The 27,825-nt window shown below is 31.3% G+C and overlaps 1 protein-coding gene across 1 annotated transcript; it reads right to left on the bottom strand.

Annotated features, from left to right (window-relative positions):
* Window positions 1-26,453, bottom strand: LOC25501504 (paired amphipathic helix protein Sin3-like 3). The gene is made up of 12 exons (XM_039829135.1): window positions 26,147-26,453; window positions 25,925-25,996; window positions 25,708-25,776; window positions 25,518-25,594; window positions 12,778-13,498; window positions 12,202-12,272; window positions 10,284-10,907; window positions 10,066-10,166; window positions 9,829-9,967; window positions 8,393-8,551; window positions 4,144-4,323; window positions 1-333 (listed from the first exon to the last, which is right to left on the bottom strand). Exons 1-12 carry the CDS (start codon window positions 26,451-26,453, stop codon window positions 1-3), a joined length of 2,853 nt encoding a protein of 950 aa, XP_039685069.1.
* Window positions 26,454-27,825: the final 1,372 nt, after the last annotated feature.

Consider the following 27,825-nt stretch of genomic DNA (forward strand, 5'->3'; position numbering starts at 1 on the left):
TTAGCATTTGTAACAACAATCTCTTGCTCCATTACACGCATCATTATGCTGAGATGCGTCCAACCGTAAGGTGTCATCACCTTCATCAGATTGTTGCACCGTAGCTCCTCTCCCAAGGGCGGAATTATCATTACTAATATCATCTTGCTGAGTAGGTGCCACCGTAGCAAAGGCCTTGGATGAACCAACACCCTCGAGGTTGTTTTTAAGCTTCCACCATTGTTTTAGTCTTTGAGAATGAACTGGTTTTTTACCCTTGTCGATTAGCTGCTCAACATTGTTCTCCCTTTGTGGATGTAACCAACGAAATGAAGTGACATTGTGTCCGATACTCTAAAAAACGTACAAAATTCAGGAAGACCCACATATTCTATAGCAACAGGAAACGCGAAGCCTTCCCGCTATATCATGACCTCATAAAAAATATCCTCCGAAAGATCCAAATCCACAAGAATATGCGCATAATGGCCATACAATCTATTTCTTGTTACATTATCAATCAGTAATTGTATTCCCACTGCCCCCGCAATCTCAAACAAGGTCCTCTCCATCCAATATTCTAGTGGTAATTCCTATAACCGAATCCAGACTTGAGAATGAGTTTGTTTTTACGTGTTAATGTTGAAGTCCTTTGTACACTCAAACAATCTTAGTAATCCCGATTTCAAGCTAACAGTACCGACTGCCCAAACGGTGCGCATATCATCTTGTGAGGCAGAAAAGAATTCGTAAAACCCCCCAACAAAGAGAGAGCAAATGCCACAAACCCTTTACTTTCCACAACTTTTGTAGATTGACGATGATGTCTTTGGAGGAATAGGGCTTATCCCCTTTGTTCATAACCAGTCGTCCGCGAAGGTTGGTTTTGCAAGCATCTAATCCACGATACTTCCTCCGTCCCATAATAAATGAGTCATTTGCAAAAAAAAAAAAGTGTTCCAAAATAACTGAATCATTTTACTTTTCAATACAATATTAATTATTTTTTTCCCTTTATAACTTTAATTAATACTACTTTCATCATTCCCAATTCAATATATTCCACTTTACATTTATGACAGTGGAAAGTACACCAATACTTAACAAGTGCATTTAAAATTATTTTTCTCTCTCCTTCATTTATACATTTTTCTTAATACGTGTGAAATGAGCTTTTGACTCAGTTAATCCGGAACGGAGGGAGTAGTATACAACATCCGTGATTTTTATAGACAAAGTTTCCCCACGGATGGTAGGCACAGGAAGAGGGTCTGATTGCACCGGTGTACGACGCAGTGCCTGAGCAAATCTCATTAAATTTGTGCATTGAATTTAGAAACTTATACTCCCTCCGTCCCATAATACATGACACAGTTGATCCTATTACGCATACCGATGCATAATTTTGAGCTTAAATATCTTGAATAATATATTAGAAAAAATTATGAAAATTTGATAGTTAGAAAATACTCATCGGGACGAATCTAAAGACATCTTATATGATATTATTTATCTTTGTATATTAGTAGACAAATATGATCAAAGTAAGTTAGATCAAAATTTAATATTTTCAAATGGGTTATTTATTGTAGGTCGGAGGGAGTATTTAGTATGACAAATTTGTGGCACAAATGGAATACATGCCTTGCATATTGCATAATTCATGTCAAACTGGAGTAATTGCTCATTGGCTCATATACTCATTCGTCTGTGAATGAGAGAGTGATACAATAAAATTATAAAAATATATACTAATACGTTTTTTATACCACATGCATAAAAAATGACAAAACTCAAGTAGAATCCAAAAAAACGTGTGTGGCTATGACATTTTAAAAAAGAGTCATCATCATACTATTTCATCATTTCTGCCCTTGTTTTCACTTTTTGGTTGGACTGCACTTTTGACATAAATTCATAGTCAACTTAGTAGGATAGTGATTTTTTCTTTTGGCCTTTAGAGAAGAATACCCGAAAACAATCCTTGAAAACATGAGAAAAGAAAATAGAAAAGCAATAAAATAAACAAAATCATTTTATTTGATGAAAAAAAGTGAATCTTGAATTTTTGCTCTGAAAATATATCTTACAAAATTTAACATTTAAGTCAATATCAATCCACTTAGGTTCGTTTGATGTTTTTGTTTGAAACTTTAAGGTGTGTTATTTTTAAAGTCCTCAGTTCAATTCTCTTCGGTATCAATTTCGAAGTTAGTTTGACTACTTAAAAAAATTATTTAAGTCACTAGCAATCACGTTAATATTTCTTTTAGTTTTTCTTGACAAAAACAAAATTATATTCATTCATTCAAATTAAAAGAATACATCAGAATCACCATTGTTAAAAACATAAAGGGCGAATCTGCGAACAAACTCACAACATTTAAGTTAATAGCATACAACAACAAAATGCCTACAAATAATATGATAAAATCTAAATCACCAGAATAACAATGTTTATGGATCTGCAACGTTGACGTCCAAATCATTGATTGAATCTGTGATTGACTGAAGTTGGTCTTTCAATAAGAACCAAACGAACACCGCAACAAGACGCGAAATCAAACAGCGCCGCACAAGACGACGAACAACACAACACCTAACAACACAACACATTAATCTTTTAAATATATTAAATATCTAATCTTTTAGATATTTTCCGGACTTACTTTATATATTGATCATTCTAAATTTAATTTTAATCACAAAATTAATTTTACAATCTTTTTTTGTTTTGGCTTTAGGCGGAGGGAGTAACACTACTTAAAAACTCACACACACAAGACGACGAAATCACAAAAAAAAAACACAAAAGAAAACATTTGATATATGTGAAGATCATTTATTTAGATGAAAGAAAGGAAAAAGAAAATATGCAGATGGGTGATTGTAGGTCAAAAAATGACCTAAAACAACATCTCTTCGATAAGTGAAAGAGAAACAAAATTTAGAGAGAAGTTGAAATTTCTCTCACTAAAAAACTAGGATTAATTGTATAGAGGTGGGTGTTATAGAAGAAAATTGTTGTTTGGCTCTTTACCACATTAATCTTTTAAATATATTAAATATCTAATCTTTTAGATATTTTTCGGACTTACTTTATATATTGATCATTCTAAATTTAATTTTAATCACATAATTAATTTTACAATTTTTTTTTGTTTTGGCTTTAGGCGGAGTGAGTAACACTACTTAAAAACTCACACACACAAATGAAAGATGTCGGGTTTAAATCTTGATAACCATTAAAATATACATTCAAACAATCTTGATATTGAGCTAGATCTCACTCTTTCCTTCAAAGAATTGAGCTAGGTCTCAGAGACAATTAATTATTGTACGATCTAGTCAACTAAATTCGTGATTCACTCACGATCATAATGACGCATTTTAATTTTTTAATCACTATATATAATGATAATAAACGAGTAATTAACATAAATAAACAAATATCATAAATAATTTTAAAAGTTACAATTGTCTTTGGAAATATCAATCGGCTTTCAACTTTTATTAATTAAAAATATATTTTTGGTCAAAACAAAATTAATAAAATAAGTCATTTTCTTCTTATAAATAGTTAGCAAGGCTTCAAGTTGATCATGCTCCACCATCAAATTGCTTGCTTCACCCCCTCCCTCCCAAAAACTGTCTTTTTTTTCTCCAATGGACAATGATAATTGTGATCTCTTTTCTATTGTTCGTAGCTGCAAAGCTACCACCTTTGCTACTCCTACCACCAATTTTGAAACTCTACCTCCAACTCTAACCACCACAACCAATAACATCATATCCCCTCAAAACACCACTCCATGCTTTGATTATTTTAGTTTTTTCGAAGATAATAGCTCAGCCCCAATTACCCCACTTAAACCGAATGATTTCATAGAGCTTGAAAAATTGATAATCAATATCAATCCAACAACCACTATCCCCACCCCTACTATCACCAGTATCCCAACCATAACTACCACCCCAACCACTACTCCTACCCCCTCAAGCACCAACATCCCTTCCCACATTACCACCAATACCATCACTAACACTAGTTTTCATGATTCCAATCAAAATTCCACCTTTTCTAATTTCCCAAAACTCATCGAACAACAACAGCTTGAACTAAATGAGTTTACTGAACTAGAAAAAATGATCCTTAAATTCTACCCCAATACCACTATCCCCACCTCTACCATCACTGCTCCCACCCCCACTACCACCATCTTCACTACCCCTACAACCATTATCCCTACAACCACATTCGCCACCCTCACCACCTCTACCCCTATCATCCCTACGATCACCACTACAATGACTACTACTAGTGTTTGTAAAACAAATCAATATCTTACAATTTCTGATTATCAAATACTCATCGAACAACAACGGAATGAACCAAACCGTAACAATGAAGTGTCAGTTTCTGAACCCCATACCCGCACTGAAATCGCAACCAGCAATTTTGATTGTGCATTCAACCATCCATCAATTCCACAACAATCCCTGAGAAAGCGCAATCAACTACCATTTCTACTACCTCGAACAAATTCTAGATTTTTACCAAATACACATCCAAAAAAACCAAAATTTAAATCAAGAAAAAGGTAAAGTATTAATTCCTATTATTTATTATATTTTAATTATATCAATTTTATTGTGGCCTAAAATCATTATACCTTTCATTTTTTTTACAGAGAAAAAAATAACCTAGTGACATATGTGTGCCATGTGAGGGAAGACGAGCCTTCAGAAGATTCATGGGCATGGAAAAAATATGGAGAAAAACCCATTAAAGGGTCTCCACATCCAAGGTTTTTATTTATTAAACGCTCTAAATTTACATATTTGTCTTCTATTTCATATTAAAAACAATAACTTTGTTACCTAATACACACCTAGAGTTTTAAATAGTGATCGCAAGGACCATGATCCTTACCATTGGAAAGAATTGTAAGTAAATGCAACATATGTGGTCTTAATCGCGGTTGCATTTGCATTTCAATTTAAAAAACATCAAAAATTATTACTCTATTCCTTGCAATGTGTCGTGCGACACATTTTCAAAATTAAATTTTGTTATAAAATGAATGTCCCTATTAATTTTCAATGTACTGTTAATTGCTTTTGGTTTGATATGTCTTTAGTCCCTACAAATGTATCATTTTTTCGTTTCATCCCTCGGTTTTTTTAGGCAACACAATTACACCACCTTTGATCTTTGGTCTTTGATGTTTGTTTTAGTTTCCGCAAAATTTATTTTTAGTGAAATTGGTCCCTTCAATATCCATTTTAATCCTTCTTATGATAAAATAAAATCAAATATTCTACATATTAGAGAGATCAATTCCAATATGAATAAAAGTTTGCAGGAGCAAAACAAAACAATAAAGACCAAAAGAAAAAAGTGGTATATTTTTTTTTTAAAAAAAAAAGGAAGAAAAAAAGAGGATATTTTTGTAGGAACTAAAAACATATTTAAATCTTATTTTTTTTTCAATTATAGTATTTAATTGATTTTAAACACATCACTCTTAAATCAATATCTTTCACTTTATTAAAATCTCACTTCATTTATATTACTTTTTTATAAATATGTATAAATGAAACCAATATGTCACGCAACGTAAGGCGAATCCAGATTGCATACCTCTATGTAAAACTCTCTCTTATATACATTTATATGTGTATGATTTTATCTATTAAAATAGTACAATTTAGCGTGTTTGATATGAAAAAAAATGAATGAATGATTTTGTAGGAGCTACTACAAATGTAAAAGTTTTTGGGATTGTTCGGCAAAAAAACTAGTAGAGAAAAGCAAAACCAGTGAGAACACTTACGTTGTGACATATAAAGGAGAACACAATCATAAAAAGCCAGGAGTTAATCAGAACTCCGTTTCTACCGGAGTTAAGCCAGAAGTTTCTACCGAAGTTAAGCCAGAAGTTTCTACCGGTGAATCAGAAGTCCCTTATACGTCTATGGAGTTTATTGGAAGCTCTGATGATGATGTCATTTTGATACCAAACATGACACCTATGTTAGAGGATCTCTTGATGGACTTCAACCAGATCAATAGTGGTGCTCTATTCCCTTAGTTTGGTCTAACTCAAATACTTTCTTGGTTCGAGCCTATTAGGTTTTGTATCGGCCCCTAAATAATGTATGATTCACTAGTTTTTCTAATTCATGCAATATTGCACAAAATAAAAATTATTAATTGCTTAATTTTCTCTTTACACGTTATTCTTTATCAGCAATCTTTATTATAAAAAAATATTTTCTGTTTCTATTGAAAAAGTTAGCAATTAATAATCTTTATTCGGTGAAACTTTGCACACATTGAGAAAAATATTAAAAAAAAACATATGTATGTTTTAGTTTTATTATGTTTTTTATTTTATTCTCAAATAAATATTTATATTATATATTGCAAACACACAAATTTTAATACTTAATTTTTTTTGGGTGTTGGCTGTGGTTTGAACCCCGAACCTTGAATATATTATGCATTTTCCATACCAGCTGAGTTAAGCTCACGGGGACTTAATACCTAATTTATGATCTTATTTTTTGTTTTTGAGTATATTACATAAATAAATATTTTCATTATATCTATTAATTTTGAACCACCATTTAAAAAAAATAAATTCATTTCCTTATAATTTAAATATCAATGATGATTAAATTTAAATATTTTGTTATTAATTTTATAATTTAGAATATAGAATTCACTTTTAAATAACCATACTATATCAACTTTATTATTTTTTCACTCATTTTAATTTTATTTTGTGTTGTTTTATATTTTATAATAGGGTTTAAAACTATATGTAATGAAATTGTGAATAAAACTAGAGAAAAATATGAATTCAAATTTTGATTATATTAAAATAAACTCACAATACTATTTTTCTTCAGGATGCGGTAGATTGTTTTTTCTATATTATTAGAAATAAAAAAAGTTATTAAGGGATAAAATTGTAGATTTTTACATAAGAGGTTAAGGTGATGTAATTCAAGCTTCTTTCAGAAAGGGGGAGTGGAATGTTTTCTAATATGGTTTACATAAGAGGGGAGAGAAGTATATATTTAACATAATAAGAGAGGGGGGTGTAATTCATATCTTTTTAAGAGAGGAGAATGTCATTTACGCTTTGTTTTTTAAATAAGAAATTTTATGATTTTATTTAATTGTGAGTTTTGCCGGTTATATTTTGTGTCGCGTGAATGATGTGAATATTTTCAATGAGTTTAACATTTAATAAAATAAGTATTCAACTTTGTTAAAAAAATAAATTAAGTATGTAGCTATTTATTTCTATTTTTTATCACAGGAATTCAAGATATTTCATTCATAGTGGAAATATCGATACAACACAGAGAACATGATTAAAAAAAATTGAAGACTAGCCAGGGATGATATTGCTCTAGCGAAATAATGTGCCACACCGTTCACCTACATGTTAGAGTAAGTTTTAATAGTCAATCTATGTATTGAATGGATGCAGTTTTGTATCCTGACCTTGATATATATATATTTCAAATGAGAGGAGTGGTTATTATGAGAGATAAGAGGATTTAATAATAACCATTGGATCTAAACTAATCATGTTACTTCATCAATAACTATGCAGTCAATTAAAACAAAAAACACAGCTCTTCGTCTTTCCTCTGCACATGTTTCTCAATGCAACTTGCACATAACCCTTTAGCTGGTGATGGCGATGCTTACTGCTTTTGTTAAAAAAATTCTATGGCCACCTAAATCATACATACCCCAATTGAATGTTTTTTTTTTTTTTCTACTTTCCATTTTCGTGACCCGTTTCTTATCAATTGATTAAATTTTTTAAAAAGGGTTAATTTAAGTTGGATTTGAACAATAGTAGAACTAAATTATAATTTCACTCTTAACCAAATTAGCTTGTGATTATTTGTTAGTCTTCTACGAAATTACTCTAATTAATTGGAATTTCTCTCCCAAAGCTATCATAATCTTTCTTTTCTTTGACAAAATCTTATTATGTTTTCTTTCTATTGGACCTAAATTGAGGGAGAGGAAAGAAAGGAACAGAAGAACGTTGAAGAGATCCTTTCTATAGAGAGAAAAATCAAGGAAGAACAATACATAGAAGAGGTAAAAAGAGCAGTCACTTATGACTTATGCAATAGAGACAGAACGGGATAAGGGAAATGGACAAAACCAATTTAATCTTAACACTCATCTCATTTGATATGCCTTCTCTCTTAACACTCATCACATTTGATATGCCTTCCAATTTAATCTTAACACTCATCCATTATTATGTATATAAAGCTATCCATTTAAGATTTCATTCAAATGCTCAGCACCAAAAATAAAATAAAATCAAAAGCTGATCCAAGCAGAGAAGTGGAACACATAAAAACTTACACATTCAATACGATATATGTTCTCATCATGAAGAAGAACACGGGCATTTTCATGATAAACTATATCAAAAAAGCTTCCAGATTTTCTTGATTGTTCACATGCATATAGTTGAAGAAGTTTGTTATCCATCTCATCAGTGCCACTGGCAACAGCTTGAAGCTGAAACAAAATAGGACATGGTTTCAGGCTCAGAAAAAAGATAGAATGGTGTATAAAGGCACGTGAAAAACGGAAAGTAAAAAACAAGAGAAAAACTGAATCTCATCAATTGAATGAAAAAAGTACAAGCCTGTTGTGATTATATAAGCTAAGCATAATAAATCACAATCAAGGAAAACAGGAAGAAAAAAAAAACGTGTCCTAATAAACAGATGCTAAGATATACACATGCACACAATATTTTATTAGAAACTAGATTATGAACTTTGCACGTACAGGAGCAAGAGATCCATTAGAAATAATAATATGTGCTATTTAGACATTGTGGAGTAAGATGAGAAGTGTGAGGAACATACATCCATAGATCGCTAGCATAGGAGACATATATCCACATATCCTGTCTCAGAACATTTGTCAACGATGAAATAGCTGGACATTTGTCAAGCGACATACCTTAAGAATGAAACCGACAATTTCTTGCTTGTGAGGACAGGAAAAAACCATTGGAACCGCCAAAAAACAGTCGACAATGGGGCAAGACAACCCTAATAAAATCAAACAAGGGCTGGGACGCAGCAATGGCAAGTTGGCAACACCACAAACAAAAGAGCTTTACAAAGAAATGCCTAGAACACATCAAACATGGGATCCACACAATGAAATTGGCTCCAACCAAACCAGCAAGGACAGATGAGATGACCGGTTTCAGCAGCGCCGAAAATTGGGGAGATAAGGGTGGCACGTGGAACCCACAAGCTGACAAGGGAAGAACTGAAAAACTGCATGTGAGAGCACGTGACAAATCAGAAAGGCCCAAGGTTTTGGGTTGTGCCAGATCGGCAGCGACAGCATATAGTGGAGACAGCAATGACAAATTGCATCGGCAGATGGCTGTGATTGCGAGACAAAAGAAAGCAGAGAACGGACTCAAGGTGCAAGGCAGCAATGAAGGCTGCCTAGTATGGCTGGAAAGAAGGCAGTTAAGATGGCTGCAACGAAGGCAGCTAGGTTTTTGTTTGTTTTAGTGCGGAAGCGAAGCCTCCCACCCAGATCGAGAGCTCTAATACCAAGTAGAAAACAAGAGCAAAACTGAATTCCGTTAATTGAATGAAAGAGTAAAAACACTAATGTGATTATATAGGCTAAGCCTAATAAATCTTAATCAAGAAAAACAGGAAAAAATCTGTCCTAAAATTATCGATACTAAAATATATACCGAATATTATCCAAAACAAGGGTCAATTTACATACTTACAAAAATAATTCATGCACATTACCTGCTTAACAAGTTTATATATCAGCTTGTCTAACGTGAACAAGACATATGACTGAGTTCCAATAATAGCTCGACAGTCATCTTCAAATTTTGAATTATCAGAAGAACCATCCAGTAAACTGTAAAGAGAATTCATGAACCTGCAGCATAAAACCATAAAGGGCGTCATCAGTCTTGTATAGATATTCAAATGTATAGTTTAATTTGTAATGAACAGTAACATTCCAAAGCATATTACCTGGCATATCGATCAGTGGAACTTGTATCATTTGAAGCTCTCCATTTCTTTTCAGCAGAAGATGAGTTAATCTTTGCCGATCGTATCCTCTCATACAATGTCTGTCAAATTAGCAAAGAAAATGCAAGTTAAAGAATATATTCTGAGCTCTGAAACTTCTGGTCAGTCTACAACCACAACCATAAATGTATATAATACATAAACTGACACAATTGTACCTGATGAAGTCTAAACAGCACATAAAAGGAATCATTTCCGTAAAAAATTTGAACATTCTCTTCTTTCCCATGAAACACTGGGCCGACATATTTTACCAGAGGCTTTACAGTAAGAAGAAAGCGCTCTGAGTATGGCAGCGAGGCTCCATCTCCTTCAACATCATTGGCGTCAGCCATTCCTTCAGCTTCACCTTCACTCTCGACCTTGTTATCATGATCCCCATCCTCTTCATGTTCTTCTCGAGAACATTCCTCACCATCAGCAGACTCGGTACCAGAAACATCACCATTCTCAGATGCATTTTCACTGTCGTCTGATGATCTATGAGGACTTCCGTCACTTTCATCGTCATTTTCACCTCCAGCTACCCTACAAATTTGTTCCTCGCGTCTATTTTGGCAGTGTTGACTGGTATTACAATCTTTTCCTTTATGCACTGCCTCCAGACCAGAATTTGCATAAACTGCAAAGTTATCCTCTTCAAAGTCTCCATTAGGAGACAATTCACCCTCTTCTCTTTCACTTTTGAAGTGTCCAACTGATTCTTTGTGACATCTGTGAGCTTTGGTGTCTTCGATGATGGCCCCATTTGTGGACGTATCTGGTCTTGTAGAATCAGCACCCTAGGTAATTAAAAAAGAAATCACGACATTATACCATATGGGAAACAATGCAAGCCTGACAAGACACACAATGATGGAAAAAGAGGAAAAAACGGAGCCCCAAACTCATTTTCATGAAGTTTTAAGTTATTGCTGGTCTTAACTCTTAAATTACATAAGCCCTGCAACAACAACAACAATCAAGTACTTTCCTAGTACGTAAGATTCAATTACATGGATCAATCATTCTTAGAAAAACCAGTAGCATATCTCTCTTAAAGTAAAAAATTATATGCAAGCTAGACTAAAGGGCTGAATATATTACAGTTTGAGTGTTATTGACAACTTCAGCCGCAAGGTAGTCAGACTAACTTCAGTAGAAAGGAAATGGTGCTCCTGATATTCTTTTGAAAACAGCAGCAACATATGGCTTAATATTCAAGTGAATAAATTTACAAATTGCACCTTACTCCAAAATGAGACCAATGATTCTCTTCATGGAGCATGCCACAGAAGAACTCACAGTAACAATTTCCCCCCACCTCTCCATTCTAATACTAGCTTTGAAAGTTTCCAAATCCTACCCACTGACCTAGATCTCCGTGTATTGTTCTTTGCCAACAACCAAAAGGCTCTACATTGCAGGTTAATCCCTCAAGGGCTGTACAGGTCAGCAACCCTCCTTGAGTGCCACTGCCATTTGGAGCCAGCATTGTTCTTGAATCTTCGATTTCACTAAAGGACCTCCTGCCAGAAGCCCAAGACCTCAGCGCCCCCGTTTCAAATATGCAGTTTTGGCAGTGCAGCACTGTTAGAACTACTTTGGGTTGATGAAGAGCAGAGATGTAGTGGTTATTCATGGTTATTTCGACACTGGTTGCTGGTTCAGAGGTGTTCGGCCATAAGTTGAGCAGCACAGATATAGGAATGTGAAGAATTGTAACCAGGTGAAGGTGGTGCCGTGGTTAGGTTCTTTTGATCAGGAGGAGGCAGGTTCTCCTGTCTGGTGGCTTCAACCTTTTGTAGATCTAAAGGATGGCACCAATGGAGATGAAAAACATGTTTGCAAAACATTTTCCCACTTTTTGTGTATTAATCTTTCTCAAATCATGGCTATTGACTTTTATAACAACATGTCTGATGGTATACCTTCAGTCTTCCACCACAAATCATTTCACTACATTATTCACCCTAGACTCAAACCATATGGTATATGCTAATAGTCAATTAAATTAAACCTCTTAAAGTGAATAAGTCTCAAAGGCTTAAACTTGAAAATAGACTAAAATAAGGTGATAAAAGAGTTACGCCATACCTCTGATGAAGGTAAATCAAGCCCTCCCTCTCTATAAACATAACCAGGTCTGGACGGAGTTGCAGCAAGTCCTTACAGGAAAAAAAAAAGTACCTCAGAGTGTCCATTCATTAGAGAAACATTTGAAAATTAAAGGAAACACTAATGACCAAGTATTTAAGATAAACAGTGGAGTAAATGTTGCATTGTGAGGAAAAGATGGACAAAAATATGGCCATGAATTATGTTCTGATAACACGATATGTGATAAAAACTAATCTAAAACACCTACTTATATTAAATATTCTAGGAAGACAAGTTTAGTTCAACTAGTATTGTACGCTTCCTATTAAGATATAGCTCCTAATGATAAAGATAACAGTAACAATGCTATTTAGTACTTTTTAAATTTTCAAGATAATATATGCTTTCTCTCAACAAAAAAAAAAGATAATATATGCTTGAATATTCATTTAATAGATTAAATATTCTGATTTCTTACTATACTTAACATGTTAACTAACAAAACTTTAATAATAATTCTAAAAAGATGTCCATGTACTAAATAAATGGTACAGTAAGCATCAAGTTCCCAACCTGATGCATTATTTATGTTTATTCTTCCGTTACTTGGCTCCACTCTAGAGGACATTGAGACATTAGCATTCACCAACTGTTCAATGGAATGATCTTGCTTATTGACTCTTGATACTTCGTCAGGAATGGATGCATTGATATGAACATTACCCTGCAGGGTACTACTTCCCAAAGTTTCAGTCTTAGGCACAGAACGGTCTGATTTGAGACAATCATCCTCTTTAACCCCGCCAACCCCATTTGTTTGCCATTCTTTGCAAGAATTTGATTGTTCAAATGTATTCTTAGGACTCATTACGGTAGCACCAACACCAGGACTACTATCACCCTTGGCAATACTTGCAGTACCAGTTTTTGCAGAATCTTTCTTGGCCTCGACAGCATCTTCTGTGTCTTTGGGAACGCGCAGTCGAGAAGGAACACCGAGCATGGGTTCTAAATTTGTTGTCCAAATCTTCATGACTTTATCCAATTGTTCGGTTGAACAAACTTCTCCACATGAATATTTTATGAGTTGATACAGATCTTCCTGAATCTCTGGATCAGGATACTCAAATTCCAAGTTAGGAAGAATAGGCCGTCTATTTCCAGCAGCAATTGCAAGAAGAACATCATCTTCTTTTCGTTTCTGCTCGCTAATTTCTTTGATCTCTCCCAATAAGGCTGTAATCCACAGTAAAGGAAAGGAGTTAGGAATCAGAAGAATAAAAAAACTAATACACTGTGATCACCACATATTTGAAATTCCAAGTTCCATGTGCTCAAACAATAACACTTATTTTGCAATGTGTATGCACAATAGCTCTAGAGATCAAGAGTTTTGAATCGATATAATCAAAGATGCATTCCATTATACAAATTATGTGCACATAGATTCCTTTCAAAGGAAGAAACCCGGGGGAAGGAACTTATGCATTCCATTATAACAAAAAACGAACTAAATTGGAAGGAAAAAATAAAAATAAACAATGGAATGTTCTGGCTCAAGGCATCCTTCAGCAAATCAAGCCCAAGGCATTTCACAAATAAAGACTATTTTCCTTTATCTATCACTGGTGTCAAGACGGGCACGTTAGTGCCCGCCTTTCCGCTTTCATTCATATGATTCATTCAACAGCCGCTACTATTTAAAATTAGGGACCGCTACTTAGTTTTGGTGTAGCCTATTTTTACTTCCTTAAATACCCTTGACAGTTTGAGTTTGAATTTAAGTGACATCCTTTTACGGTTACTAATATTCATAATAACTCCTTAAAACCATGGGCGGTTCCACCGTGTAGCGATCCCGGGCGGTCGCCCGGGCTCGATCGATAATTTTTGCACATTAGACTCAACCAAAAAGCTCATTAACACATTTATAAAAAGAAAAATTTGGGCAATTTGAAAATTGTCACACGTAAATAGGTCTTGGAATTTTATTTGGCACACTATTGACAGTTTCATCTCTCTTATTTTAACGGGTTAATTGTTCAAATTGACTCTTTAATATACTTTATGTTTGAAAAATGATCCAATAAAATACAAAATATATACTCTAACATTGTAACTTGAATTTTTTCTTATTTAATTTTGATCACCCTATAATATACGTGTAGTCTAAACATGTGACCTAAATGTTGAATTTTTTCACTATTTTTTTCTTACATGTTTAGCACGTTAAAATATAGCTTTACATAAAATTAAATTTCTTCGACCAGGGATAAATTAATTATGAATTTTTATTCCCTCATAATTATGAATTTCTTAAACAATTTATAATTAATTTGTATCTCGTTTAAAATTTACAAAATTTCATTGTGAATGTTTCTTATCATGTTCTAGTCATGCCTACAAAATTAGGGAACTAAATTTGACTTGTGAGTATACGCTTACGCGGAACAAAATTTCAATTTTGCACGTTTCAGTTGAAAAATCAAAATAAATTTAAACGATTTCGAAATGCTATGAAACTTTACAAATCCCTTTTATGTATTTTTATAGATGTCTTTGCAAATAATGAGCTCAAAATTTGATTTATAGATCGAGATTTCTGTTGTTTTGTTTTTTGAGCTTTTGACACTTTAAAAATTCATAATTAATTTGTCGTTTGTCGAAAATTTATAATTTTTTTGTTAAAGCCATATTTTAACGTTCTTAACTCGTCGCTGGAAAATCATGAAAAAATTCAATCTCTCAGTTGCTTTTTTGGACTTCGCGTATATTACAGGTTATAAATAATAAAAATCTCGAATTACATGGTCAGAATACATGTTATTTAATTACAGGGTCAATTTTCAGACTTCACGTATATTACGTGGTTAATTTAAATTAGGGAAATTCTTTGTTACCCATCTCACTATGGTGGGTATTTGTACCCATGACATTTTAAGTCGGTTAACATGTTAACTGACGTCATAAGATTTTATTTTTTTTTAATTTTTTTTAGAAACGAGATTTTCTTTGATACCAGAGTTTTAGCAGAGTGCGGAAGACTTTTTCTATAGAAAAATTTAAATTCTTTTGTCTAGTTTTTCGAGTTGTAAAGACAACTTGAGCTTTGTAATTTATTTATCTTTTTTTGTTCTGAGATTTCAAAATCTCTTTTGGGTGGTGTTACTCTAAGGCTTTAATCCCTGATCGATGGTTTTTCTGTTTCTTCAAATATATATTTCTCAGCTTCTATCAAGGAAAAACTATTTCTTGCTAAATTTCTAAATATAGGTGACTTTAGGGTAACTAAAGGTGTAAATAATTCATCAATATGAATTGTATTTTTTCCTATAAATTCTAGGCTATGGTGTGAATTACTCAAAGAATAATCAATTCTATAACATATTGTAAGAGGATGATTACCCTTTTTCATAAAATTCGAGTTTTCCAACTTATAATGAAAAACTATAGATCTATCTAGATCTTTATCTTTTAGGGAAAATCCCATTTGTAAATTTATATCAAATTTTATTTTTTCATATTTTAAATTACACTTTACTTGTGCAATTGTTGCTTGTCTTTTGTCTAAAATCCTAGAGTCTTCTAGGGCTATTTCTAGAGGTGAATCAATACCTTTCATAAAGGTACTTTTGATTAAAATTTGAATAGGTGATATATGAATATAACCACTTTTGCTTTTTTCTTTTTTAGAAAATATTTCAATTCTTTTTTCAATTTGAGTTTTTTGTATGGTAGATATGAATATATTTCCTTGAGTATTTTCAATTGAAATTGCTTCTTCTTCTATCATTATTCCAAATTTCAAAATATTTTTTCTTGAGAAAAATTCTTTGAATTTATTAAACTTTCTTTTGAAATTTTCTTCAGCAGTTAAAGATAAATCTGATTCTTCTATCTTATTATCTATTATGTCATTAGCATAATAACTAGATGTTCCTTCAAAGCATGAAACCTCGGTCATATTCATTGTTGTTTATTATGTCAATACTATGATACTGAAAAGTAAATTTTGAATTTAATAAAGATATATTCATACCTGATTTGATCTTCTTTGAGATTTTGTTGATATTTTTGATTTCGTTGTAATTAGATATAATAATACCTCGTTTTCCCAATTTTAACTTCCCTATGCTCAAATTTGATCCAAAAAATTTTCTAACCATTTCTATACATGTTAAGGCACTCAAAACCATATAAAACATTGTACTAAAAATAACTCATGATCTGAACATCACTTCTACCAAATTCAACGGATTTTCTACTCTATTAACAACCAATTACAACTTCAAAACCTAATTCTCAAATTCTCATAACTACAACCTACAACATGCTAAACTTAATTTCAGAATTATACAACGTAGAATTAGAGAAAGTTAGTCCCACCCTTACAAAATATAATCATTCGAAGATTATATCTAGCTACAACGAAACCAAAAATATCAACAAAATCTCAAAGAAGATCAAATCAGGTATGAATATATCTTTATTAAATTCAAAATTTACTTTTCAGTATCATAGTATTGACATAATAAACATTATAGAATATGACTGAGGTTTCATACTTTGAAGGAACATCTAGTTATTATGTTGATGACATAATAGATAATAAGATAGAAGAAGCAGATTTATCTTTAACTGCTGAAGAAAATTTCAAAAGAAAGTTTAATAAATTCAAAGAATTTTTCTCAAGAAAAAATATTTTGAAATTTGGAATAATGGTAGGAGAAGAAGCAATTTCAATTGAAAACACTCAAGGAAATATAGTCATATCTACCATACATAAAACTCAAATTGAAAAAAGAATTGAAACATTTTCTGAAAAAGAAAAAAGCAAAATTGGTTATATTCATATATCAACTATTCAAATTTTAATCAAAAGTACCTTTATGAAAGGTATTGATTCACCTCTAGAAATAGCGCTAGAAGACTCTACGATTTTAGACAAAAGACAAGCAAAAATTGCACAAGTAAAATGTAATTTAAAATATGGAAAAATAAAATTTGATATAAATTTACAAATGGGATATCCCTAAAAGATAAACATCTAGATTAATCTATAGTTTTTCATTATAAGTTGGGAAACTCGAATTTTATAAAAAAGGGTAATCATCCTTTTACAATCTGTTATAGAATTAATTATGCTTTGAGTAATTCACACCATAGCATAGAATTTACACCATAGAATTTATAGGAAAAAAATACAATTCATATTGATGAATTATTTAAACCTTTAGTTACCCTAAAGTCACGTATATATAGAAATTTAGCAAGAAATAGCTTTTCCTTGATAGAAGCTGAGAAATATCTATTCGAAGAAACATAAAAACCATTGATCAGGAATTAGAGCCTTAGAGTAACACCACCCAAAAGAGATTTTGAAATCTCAGAACAAAAAGAGATAAATAAATTACAAAGCTCAAGTTATCTCTACAACTCGAAAAACTAAACAAAAGAATTTAAATTTGTCTATAGAAAAAGTCTTCCACACTCTGCTAAAACTCTGGTATCAGAGAAAACCTCGTTCCTAAATAAATAAAAAAATAAATTAAAATAAATTAAAATAAAAAAATCTTATGACGTCAGTTAACATTTTAACCGACTTAAAAGGTCATGGGTACAAATACCCACCATAGCGAGATGGGTACACAAGTTGTCACCTTTAAATTAATAACCCTATTTTAAATTGTACTTTTGTTGATAAAATGATAAGCTTCATTTATTTTGATTTTTTTTAGGTAAAAAAAAAAAAAATCGATTTATGACTGTTTATATATTATATCACATGTGAATTTACGATTAATTTTTCGCCCAGGCTCCATAAATTTCCTGGCTCCGCCACTGCTTAAAACTAACTACACCACTAACATACTTCCCTTTTTTTCCCTACTTTTTATTGAAGAACTTGAACTGTCATGATTGATGGTAGTTTATATTTGCCAATTACTAATAGCAATAAAAAGCAACAAAAGTCATCTAATGGAAACAAAGGTTGATTGAAAAAGACAAAATCACTTGCAGAAGAGGAAAGGAATCAAGTATGTATGAAAAGTTTAATATCATTTAAAATTTATGAATAATGTTTATTGCACAGAATTTACTTTTAATGAATGGCGTGTAACATATATGATGTATGTTGATGTCTGACACCTACACATTTGATTATGTTCAATAAATTTATTTATGTGTCATTATTGTGTATGGTATCGGTGTATGTGTATGTGCTTTCATAAGTGTAGACTATGTTTTCTGTTGGGGAACCTAAAAGCGCAACAATATGACAACCCTTCACCATGATCATTCTTTTCCACGCGGAACGGTTAGTACTCCATTTCTTTCGTTTTATTCTAATCCCATTTTTGTTATCTTGGTATTTATTTATGTTTGCTATCTTGCATTTTTGCTTATTAGTCTCTGAATTTTTTAGAGAATTGTTAACATATTTTTCGATGGACATTTATGGTTCCCTTCACCGTAAGTGTGTTTTACAGGAATTAATTTTTCATATTTAGTCATCTATAATCTATATCTTTTTCTATAATGTAAAACATCTATATAGAGGACAGGGACCTTTAATCTGGATTTTTATCATTCCAATTCTATTCTTAGCAAGTGATCGTTATTACACTTGGTCTTGAAGAGGCAAAGAAAATATAAAGAAATAGGAAACGAGTAGGGTATCAATGCCATGTTTTTCAACTGCCAGTTTTGCGATAGGGAAATGGGGATATTTTGGTGGCAGTGAAGAAATCACAAAGCAGTCGGTGCATGGGGGCTAAGTTTTTAACTAGGAGATGGCGGTGGTCCTGCTATGTTGATGGCGCGGTACGGCATATGCGGTTACTAAGAAAACTTTCATGTTCTTTCTTCTCTTCAGAAAAGGCAGATATTGTTCTTCTCTCAATAAGATGTAAGTCTTTTTGTTCGGGTTACATTTTTTTATCTATTCTTATTTGGCTATTACGTCTATGGTAGCAGACACCCATTCTTGATGAGGTCAAGATATTGGAATCACATGGAGCAGTATTGGGTCATCCTTCATATCAATTGTAGTCATGTCGAGGAAGTTTGTGAAGTAGTGGAAGACATAAATATTAAATCAGTGATGTTCTACCATGATCAAAGAAAAACATAGTGCATCAAGGTTTTACCATTATAATGCACAAAATCTATTTCTCTACATAACTGATTTCTCTTAATCAAGAAGAAAGTGCTCAAAAGCATTTTCTATTTCCTACTACGATCTAAAATAATCTTCAACACCATTGACTTTTTTTTTATGTGCACTGATGTAGGAACTTGAGAACAAGCATAGAATAGAGAAAAGGAAACACAAGGATTAGGAGAAAGTTTTTTTTTTTGAAGGGGATTAGGAGAAAGTTGAAGAGGTAAGTATACATGTTTTGAAATAAACTTTGATGAAGTATATATGTAACAAACTTCATTTAAGGGTTCTGAAATGAAAAGCGCTAAAGAGATTAATTGTGCATTTTGAATCACAATGAAATGTTTTAGATAAAGGTATGAAACTATAATATCCTTATGTCTTATTTATATATCTATTTTATTGAGAGCGTGTTTGACAGGTTAAGTGAAAGACATGTCAATATTTTATGTCTAATTATTGTGAGCGTCTTGTATTGTATGAAGTGTGTTAAGTGAGAGATATGTCAATTATTTTATGTTTAAAAAGTTTGTATTAATAAATTAATATCTATTTATATCATTTCATTCATGGAACAACTACTACTCTAAAGTAAAATTTTCTTTTACAACCTATCACTTTTGTATAGAAATGTGTGTTTGCGCAGTAGAAAAAGCAGACAGATGGGTAAATAATATTGTATACATATTCTATCGCAACACGCAAACAAAAAAGGACACCATTAAATCTATACTCATCAGGTTTTTAGTTCTTATATTTGTGAATTGCAAACTATACAAAATTTAATTTATGCAAAAAAAAAAGAAGGTAAAGTATACATGTGTTAGCGCAGTAGTAAGAGCAGACAAACGGGCACGGGAGTGCCCGTCTGAACGCTAGTAGATTTAATTGTAATTTAGACCGGCAACTGCATCATTGTTAATAGATTTAATTGTAATTTAGATATATTATTACGCTGCACAAAATAAAAAGGACTTATTTTTGGTCCCTTAACTTTTAAAAAGATGTTATTTTGGCCGACTAATAAAACAAAATAGCAATTTAACCCCCTAACTTTACAAAACATTGCAAGACTGCTCAAAAGACATCACGTCTCTCAAAACAAGGGGCCAAAATTGCATAGTTTTAAAAGATAAGGGTTCAAAAGTGCATATTTTTTAAAATAAAAGGCCAAAATTGCTATTTTTTTTTTGCGTTTTGCAATGTTTTGTAAAGTTAAAGGGGCAAAATTGTTATCATTTTTTGTTAGGGGGCCAAAATCACATTTAAGCCTAATAAAATCATGTATCCCCTTGTACCAAAAAAAAATAAAAATCATGTATCCCCTTTATTAACAGTATAGATACTTTTACATTGTGTTTGGTAGAGGAGAAAAAAGAGAGAGAGAAGTTGAAGAGAGAGAAATAGGAGAGAAGTCCCACACTTCTCTTGTTTGGTTGTGGTGAGAAAGAGATAAGAGAGTTAAAATCTGGGGGACCCATTGATTTTTGAGCCTTCTCATGCATGAGAAAAAATAGGTGAGAGTTGCATTTTTTGCAATTTTCCAATTATACACTCCATTGCATCAAGAAAAGACAAAAACGTAAATTTATAACTGAATGGTTGTGCACTTGTGCTATCATGTAGGTGAAGTTAATTGTACTTTTAATTACTTTGATAGTAAAATATCCTCAAAATAAATTAACTTAGCAACAAAAATAATATGAACGACACTTCCGTATTAAAAAATTAACTTATTTTCTTATGTGCTATAAAAAAATTAACCACACTACCGTACTATAACTTAATAAAAAAATTATTCATTTTTTAATTCATTCAAATGAAAATTTTAGTTAACGTTGATAAAAAAAATGTATTACAGGTAATATAAATTATTTTTTTCACAAAAAGGAACATAAATTATACTCTCCTCCCTTATAAGATGCTTGAATTACAAACCTCTCCCTTAATAATTAAATATGCACTACACTTTAATCTATTTGAACATAAATAAATATTCTTATAATATATATTAATTTTGAATCACCATTTAAGAAAAATTAATTCATTTCTTTATAGTTTAAATGTCAATGATAATTAAATTTAAATATATTGCTATTGATTTTATAAATTAGAGTATCAAATTAACTTTTAAATAATCATGCTTTAATGATTTTAGTAATTTTTCACATATTTTAATTTTGTTTTTGGTTGTTTCATATTTTATAATAGGGTTTAAAACTACACGTTAATGAAATTGTGAATAAAAAATAGGAAAAATATGTATTCAATTTTTTATTATATTAAAATAGACCCGCAATACTATTTTTTAAGTGTGTTAAATTATTATTTTTTGCTAGATTATTAGAAATTATAAAAAAGAATATTGAGGGAGTAAAATGTAGATTTTAACATAAGAGGGGAGAGAGATGTAATTCTAGCTTCTCTTAGGGGAGGGGAGTGAAATTTTTCTAATATGTTTTGAATAAGAGGGGAGTGGAGTGTATATTTTAACTTAAGAGGGGAGGGGAGTGTAATTCAAGCATCTTTGAGGGAAGAGGATTGTAATTTACTCTTTATTTAATTATGTAAATGAGAAACATATCTGGTGGAGAACGAGAAATATGGTGGTTCCCCTTGTATTGCTGCCTCACCTTGTCGACGACATCTTCATTTGTTACGGTTTCCATCGGCGCGGAGAGTGACTGTAAGAGAGAGAGCGACAAGGGAGGGAAGACGGTCGGAGAGAGACAACAAGGGAGAGTGAGCGAGTGAGATATATACGAGATGCCGGTTCACCGTCGCTGTTGGCAGAGAACGAAAATGGCGCGGGAGAGAAGGAGATGAGTACAAGTGACTTATGCAGGTTGAAGAAGATGAAATGTAATTGGTTTTAAAGAAAACTATTAGCTAAGAGAGGGAGCATGTGATTCTTTTAATCTTGACCATTGATTTTTAATCTTGAGCCATGTGGCCTTTGACCGAGTCAAAATTAGAGGGGGCATGTGAGTTGCAAAAGGGGGTGAAATTAGGGGGCTGGAAAGTATTTTTTTTTAATAGGGGGTCAAAATTGCTACGGAGCCAAATATAGAGGGCCAAAAGTGCATTTTAGCCAAAAAAAATGTTAGGTGTTTTTTATTTTATTTTAATTATAATCGATAATTGTAATTTTATGTAATTATAAAAACAAAAATATAAAATTAAATAAGAATAATAAATAAAATGTGGTGGGGTAGAGTGTTGAATGAAAAACTATTGAAGAGGGTAAAAGTTGAATGAGTGTTAAATAAGAAAGAGAAAATTATGTGGAGTGTTGGAAATTGAAAAAATGGATGTTAAGTGTTGTTGAATGTTTTTCACCATTGTAAATGTTAAGTAGTAATTTTTATGCACGTTGGTCGAGAGCTCTATGGGAATAGAGCAACTCTAGATTCTTTACTAATTGGACAGTAAGTAAATTGATTGAAGAAAGGAGGTGGAAAAGTAAACTATCTATGATTGATACTACTTGCTTCAAGTGTAAGATACCCATTAATAAAAAAATGTATTGAAAAGAAAAATGATAATGGCTAGTAATAATTGCAGACTGATGCATATGAAGGTACTGGGTGCTACAATTCACTTTGCTCAGACTTTGTTCAAACTACCAATAAAATTGCAATTGGAGCAGCAATTTCTCCAACTTCTACATATAATGGTGGCCAATTTGATATTAGCTTAATGACCTGGAAGGTAATTTTCTGCTCAGAATACCAAAATGACCTTAAAATATTATGGATAATTTGGTATATATCTCTCCATGTTCCTATGTTAAAACAAAATAAAATGGTTCTTGGAAATTAAAAAAATCAATTAATTAATTATAATAATTCCAGTGTCAATTTAGTCCATGAGATTGTTGCATAAGTAATTAGTGACTTATAGTTTTAAAAAACATTTGAATATTTTCAACTTCAATAACCAAATTAACTAACCTATTAATTATTAAAATATTACTTCTTTTGTAAGCGGGACCACATAATATATATTTTATTACTTCTTTTACACGTGAGATTCGTTAGTTGCCTAGGAGAAAGAGAGTCCTTATACAATTACCTGTTCCTTAATGGGGACTCATTTTTTCTTCCCCCAATGGAAAGTTCTTAACAAGAAGTGGTCCTTATTAAGTAAGGATCTCCCATTAAAAATGCTGATGCATGAAGGTGTTTACTATAAATTGTGAAGAATATAACCTGAGGTCAACTTCCAAAACTATTATTATTACTATGCACATTAACCCAGACTTGAATAAAATACTACTCAAATACTCACTCCGTCATATAATAACTAAGTCATTTGTGAAAAAATATTGTTTCAAGAATCTTGACCCATTTCACTTTTCAATACAACATTAATTACCTTTTCTCAATTATAACTCTAATTAATATTACTTTCACCACTCCTAATTCAATATATTATACTTTACATTTATGATAAAGAATAATGAACCAATACTTGACAAAGGCATTCAAAACCATTTTTCTCTTTCTTTCATTTATACACTTTTCTTAATCTGTGTGAAATGGTAAAGTGGCTCGGTTAAACTAGGACGGAGGAAGTAATAGTAACATGATAATAAAAAACATAATAAAAGTTGGGACCACCGTGGTGGTTATGTCATTGTACAAAATATGTTACTTATCAATAACTATACAGTCAATTAAAACAAAAAACACAGCTCTTCGTCTTTCCTCTGCACACGTTTCTCAATGCAATTTGTACAGAACCCTTTAGCTGGCGATGCTTACTGCTTTTGTTAGAAGATTTCTATGGCCACCTAAATCATACATACCCCAATTGAATGTTTTTTTTCTTCTATTTTCCATTTTCGTGACCCGTTTCTTATCAATTGATTAAAAATTTTAAAAAGGGTTAATTTAAGTTGGATTTGAACAATAGTAGAACTAAATTATAATTTCACTCTTAACCAAATCAGCTTGTGATTATTTGTTAGTCTTCTACGAAATTACTCTAACTAATTGGAATTTCTCTCCCAAAGCTATCATAATCTTTCTTTTCTTTGACAAAATCTTATTATGTTTTCTTTCTATTGAACCTAAATTGAGGGAGAGGAAAGAAAGGAACAGAAGAACGTTGAAGAGAATACATAGAAGAGGTAAAAAGAGCCGTCACTTATGGCTTATGCAATAGAGAGAGAACGGGATAAGGGAAATGGAGAAAACCAATTTACTCTTAACACTCATCTCATTTGATATGCATTCTCTCTTTATATATATATATATATATATATATATATATATATATATATATATATATATATAAGTATAATTATTTAGGCATCTAGACCTGTTTTTGAAGAAAAGACATCTACAATTTTACTTTTAATTAAAACTAAAATTTTATAAAAATAATCATACGCATTATGCAACACTAAAAAAAATTATACGAAGTAGCATAACAAAAAACCAGACACACATAAAATATTACTCTAAACACTAATGTGTGTGTTTGTGTATTTATGAGGTTGAAGAAAGAAAATAAAAATATTTGGTATCATTAAACGTGAATAAAAATATTTGTGAGATTGTGATGGTTAAACGATATTGAAATTAAATATATAAATGATAAAAAGATAATAAAATTCCTTTGTAAAAAAGGTAATAAAATTAAATGGGACCTCCTTAAAAGAATTAAATGCAACGGTTCAAAAAAAAATTAAATGGAAGAAAAAAACGTATTGAAATATAATATTAAAAAATATTATAAAAGGTTTTCAACGTGAATTGAAGAAAGATACTTGTATATAATAAATTTAGTTCATTTTTTTGACAAAATAATATATTTAGTTTGTTGAGATATTTATGCTACATAAAAAATAATGAATAAAATAATTAAAAAATAATAAATAATAAATTTATTTAAATAAAATACATGAGATTATAAAAACATTAAAAAATGTACATTGGTATATTTATATAAAATTAAAATAAATATTATTCAAGAATAAAAAATATTCAAAACAAATGTGAAAGTGACAAAAATATTAAATAAATAAAAAATAAACTATTGTAATAATAACTTAAAATTGTGAATGTTAAATAATAAGTATATAAAACGTTAATAAGAAAAATTCATATTTGTTTACTAATATTTTTTGGTAATACATAACTTTAGTTGTACCTTGATTGTAATACGATGTTGCGTCATTAGGTGTGGTGTCGGAGACGACATTTGATGTTGGAGTCTCTGAAAAAAATATAGTGAATTCTTATTAGGAGAATGTGGCTAAAAATTAGTAATTACAAAGATATATAATTACTAAATTTAAATAAGTAATTGTTAGAAAATATCGTGCTTACCATTTGTAGTGTCATCACTATTTCTTCTACTTAATCCCGCTTCATTGTCATGAGTTTCTTGAAAATTTCCTGAATCAATATGACGGTATATAAGTTGTAGTAGAAAGCACAAAAGTTAATTTATTAAAAATGAGTAATATAATGTATATTCTTATAAGTATTTGTAATTGAAGTAAGCTTGAAATAAATTAAGAAACAATTATTTTATCTCACTAACCAGATGCGGTGTGATTGAATCGTCGACGACTACTTGGTCCAGCCTCATTATCATGAGTTCCTTGAAAATATGCTGAATCAAAATGGTGGTATGTAAGTTTTAATAGAAAGTACGAAGGTTATTTTACTAAAAAGAATTAATATATTGTAAATTATTATAGGTATCTGTAATTTGAAGTAAGCTTGAAATAAATTAAGAAACAATAATTTTTTTATCACTAACCAGATGTGGTGTGATTGATTCGTCGACGAATACTTGTTCCAGCCTCATTGTCATTTGTACGTTGAACACGTGAGGATGTGAAATTTAAATTTGTCAAATCATTAAATGGCATCATGTGATCTCTGTTTGTGGCACTTGTTGTCTGAGCTTGTTTTACCCTTTCTTTTGATTGTCTATAATTTGTTCGCCTTCTAGATAATTCTTGTTGTCTTTGCTCGGTGCTCATATTTTGCCTCCGATTTCTTGCATTTTGAGTTCGTCTTTCCCTTTGTAGATCCCTTGACTGTTGCCCGCGATTATTTTCCATATTATTTTGTTGTTTGTTGATCTGTGCAATTGAAATAAGCATTTACGAATTTACTATCAAAACCAAAAATGAATGATGGTAGAAGAAAAAATTATTAAAAAAGTGTCGGAAGTGAAAAAAAGAGAAAAATTATGAATGTGGACTATCTTCTAAAATAGTATGAAAATGAGATTGATATTTTTTATCACAAACTCGATGATATTCTAAAATAGGTTTCCATTTTATGTGGTCCTCTTAGAATAGGAAGCAAGTGCTTCAGAATATAGGAGGCAGTAGGTTGTAAATATTCTAAGAATGCCTTGATTGCAACATAGAATTAAATATGAAAAAAGAAATCATATAGATGACTATGCAAGATAGTGGGAGAATATCCTAATCCAAGTACAAACATGAGGCATTTGGCATTTGATAATCAAGTTAAATTACTTATTTAGAAAAATGTTGAGAACCAAAGTGAGCACGCCACATAAAGAAAGTGTGTAAATCAAGTCCTCTTAGAATATTTACAACCTACTAATCAAGTGATCATAGAACTAAAAACTATAAGTTTGAAAAATTTATATATCAAACATTGTAATAGTAGTTAATTATCATTATGTTTTTTGGTTTCCAAATTTAAAACAAATTCATAGACTATATATTGAACATTTAAAAAAAAGCGTATAAAAGTACATTTACAACATCTAAGAAACATGCTAATGGCAATTTTGGTGGCTAGTTAGACTTATTCAACAACAAAATAAAAAGAAAAACACGAAACTTGTCTATAAAACTTGTAATTGATATAGGTTTTCGTGTGACTATAAGAGTCATCCAACTGAATCTACGGCAAAAGGAAATCACTTTCCTGAAGAAAAAAATGAAAACGAAGGAAGGTTAGAAGATTGAAATACAAATTATAATTGTTCATGAAGAGGAAGAGAAACATGTGTTACTGTAATGTTCACGTAATTTCTTAGATCAGTTGTTTGGTCATAAAAATCACAATTGCCCTTTATGCAAATCAACCATGTATTTTCTTTTTCGTATTTTTTCGATTCGATGATTGTTGTAACTCCATCTTTTCACGACAGGGGAAGGGGAAGTTATAGAATTTGGAAGTTATAAAAAAAGGCTTCCATTAAAATATGGACACTAAGAAGAAGAAGAAGAAATAAAGATATGTACATACAATTGTAGGCGACCTTATTCCATGATGAAATAAAGATATGGAAAAATTATGGCTTTCATTAAAAAATAGACAATAAGAAGTAAAGAACACATTAACGTACCTTATTCCATGATGAAATTTCCTATTTGAGTGAGAAAAGGTTTACCGTGAAGTGAGTTAATGGAATGCTTAAGAATATCAACAGAAACAGGTGGTGTTAAT

This window comes from Medicago truncatula, chromosome 8 (assembly GCF_003473485.1).
Source record: "Medicago truncatula cultivar Jemalong A17 chromosome 8, MtrunA17r5.0-ANR, whole genome shotgun sequence".
NCBI lineage: Eukaryota > Viridiplantae > Streptophyta > Magnoliopsida > Fabales > Fabaceae > Medicago > Medicago truncatula.

Excerpts from the sequence above, each read along its gene's own strand:
- LOC25501504 (XM_039829135.1), bottom strand. The coding sequence starts at position 26,453 with ATGGAAAATAATCGCGGGCAACAGTCAAGGGATCTACAAAGGGAAAGA. Across the intron at positions 12,273-12,777 it reads AAACATAAATAATGCATCAG|GACTTGCTGCAACTCCGTCC; the intron begins GTTGGGAACTTG and ends TTTTCCTGTAAG. Across the intron at positions 4,324-8,392 it reads ACATATATCGTATTGAATGT|ATATTGATTTGTTTTACAAA; the intron begins GTAAGTTTTTAT and ends AGAAATTGTAAG.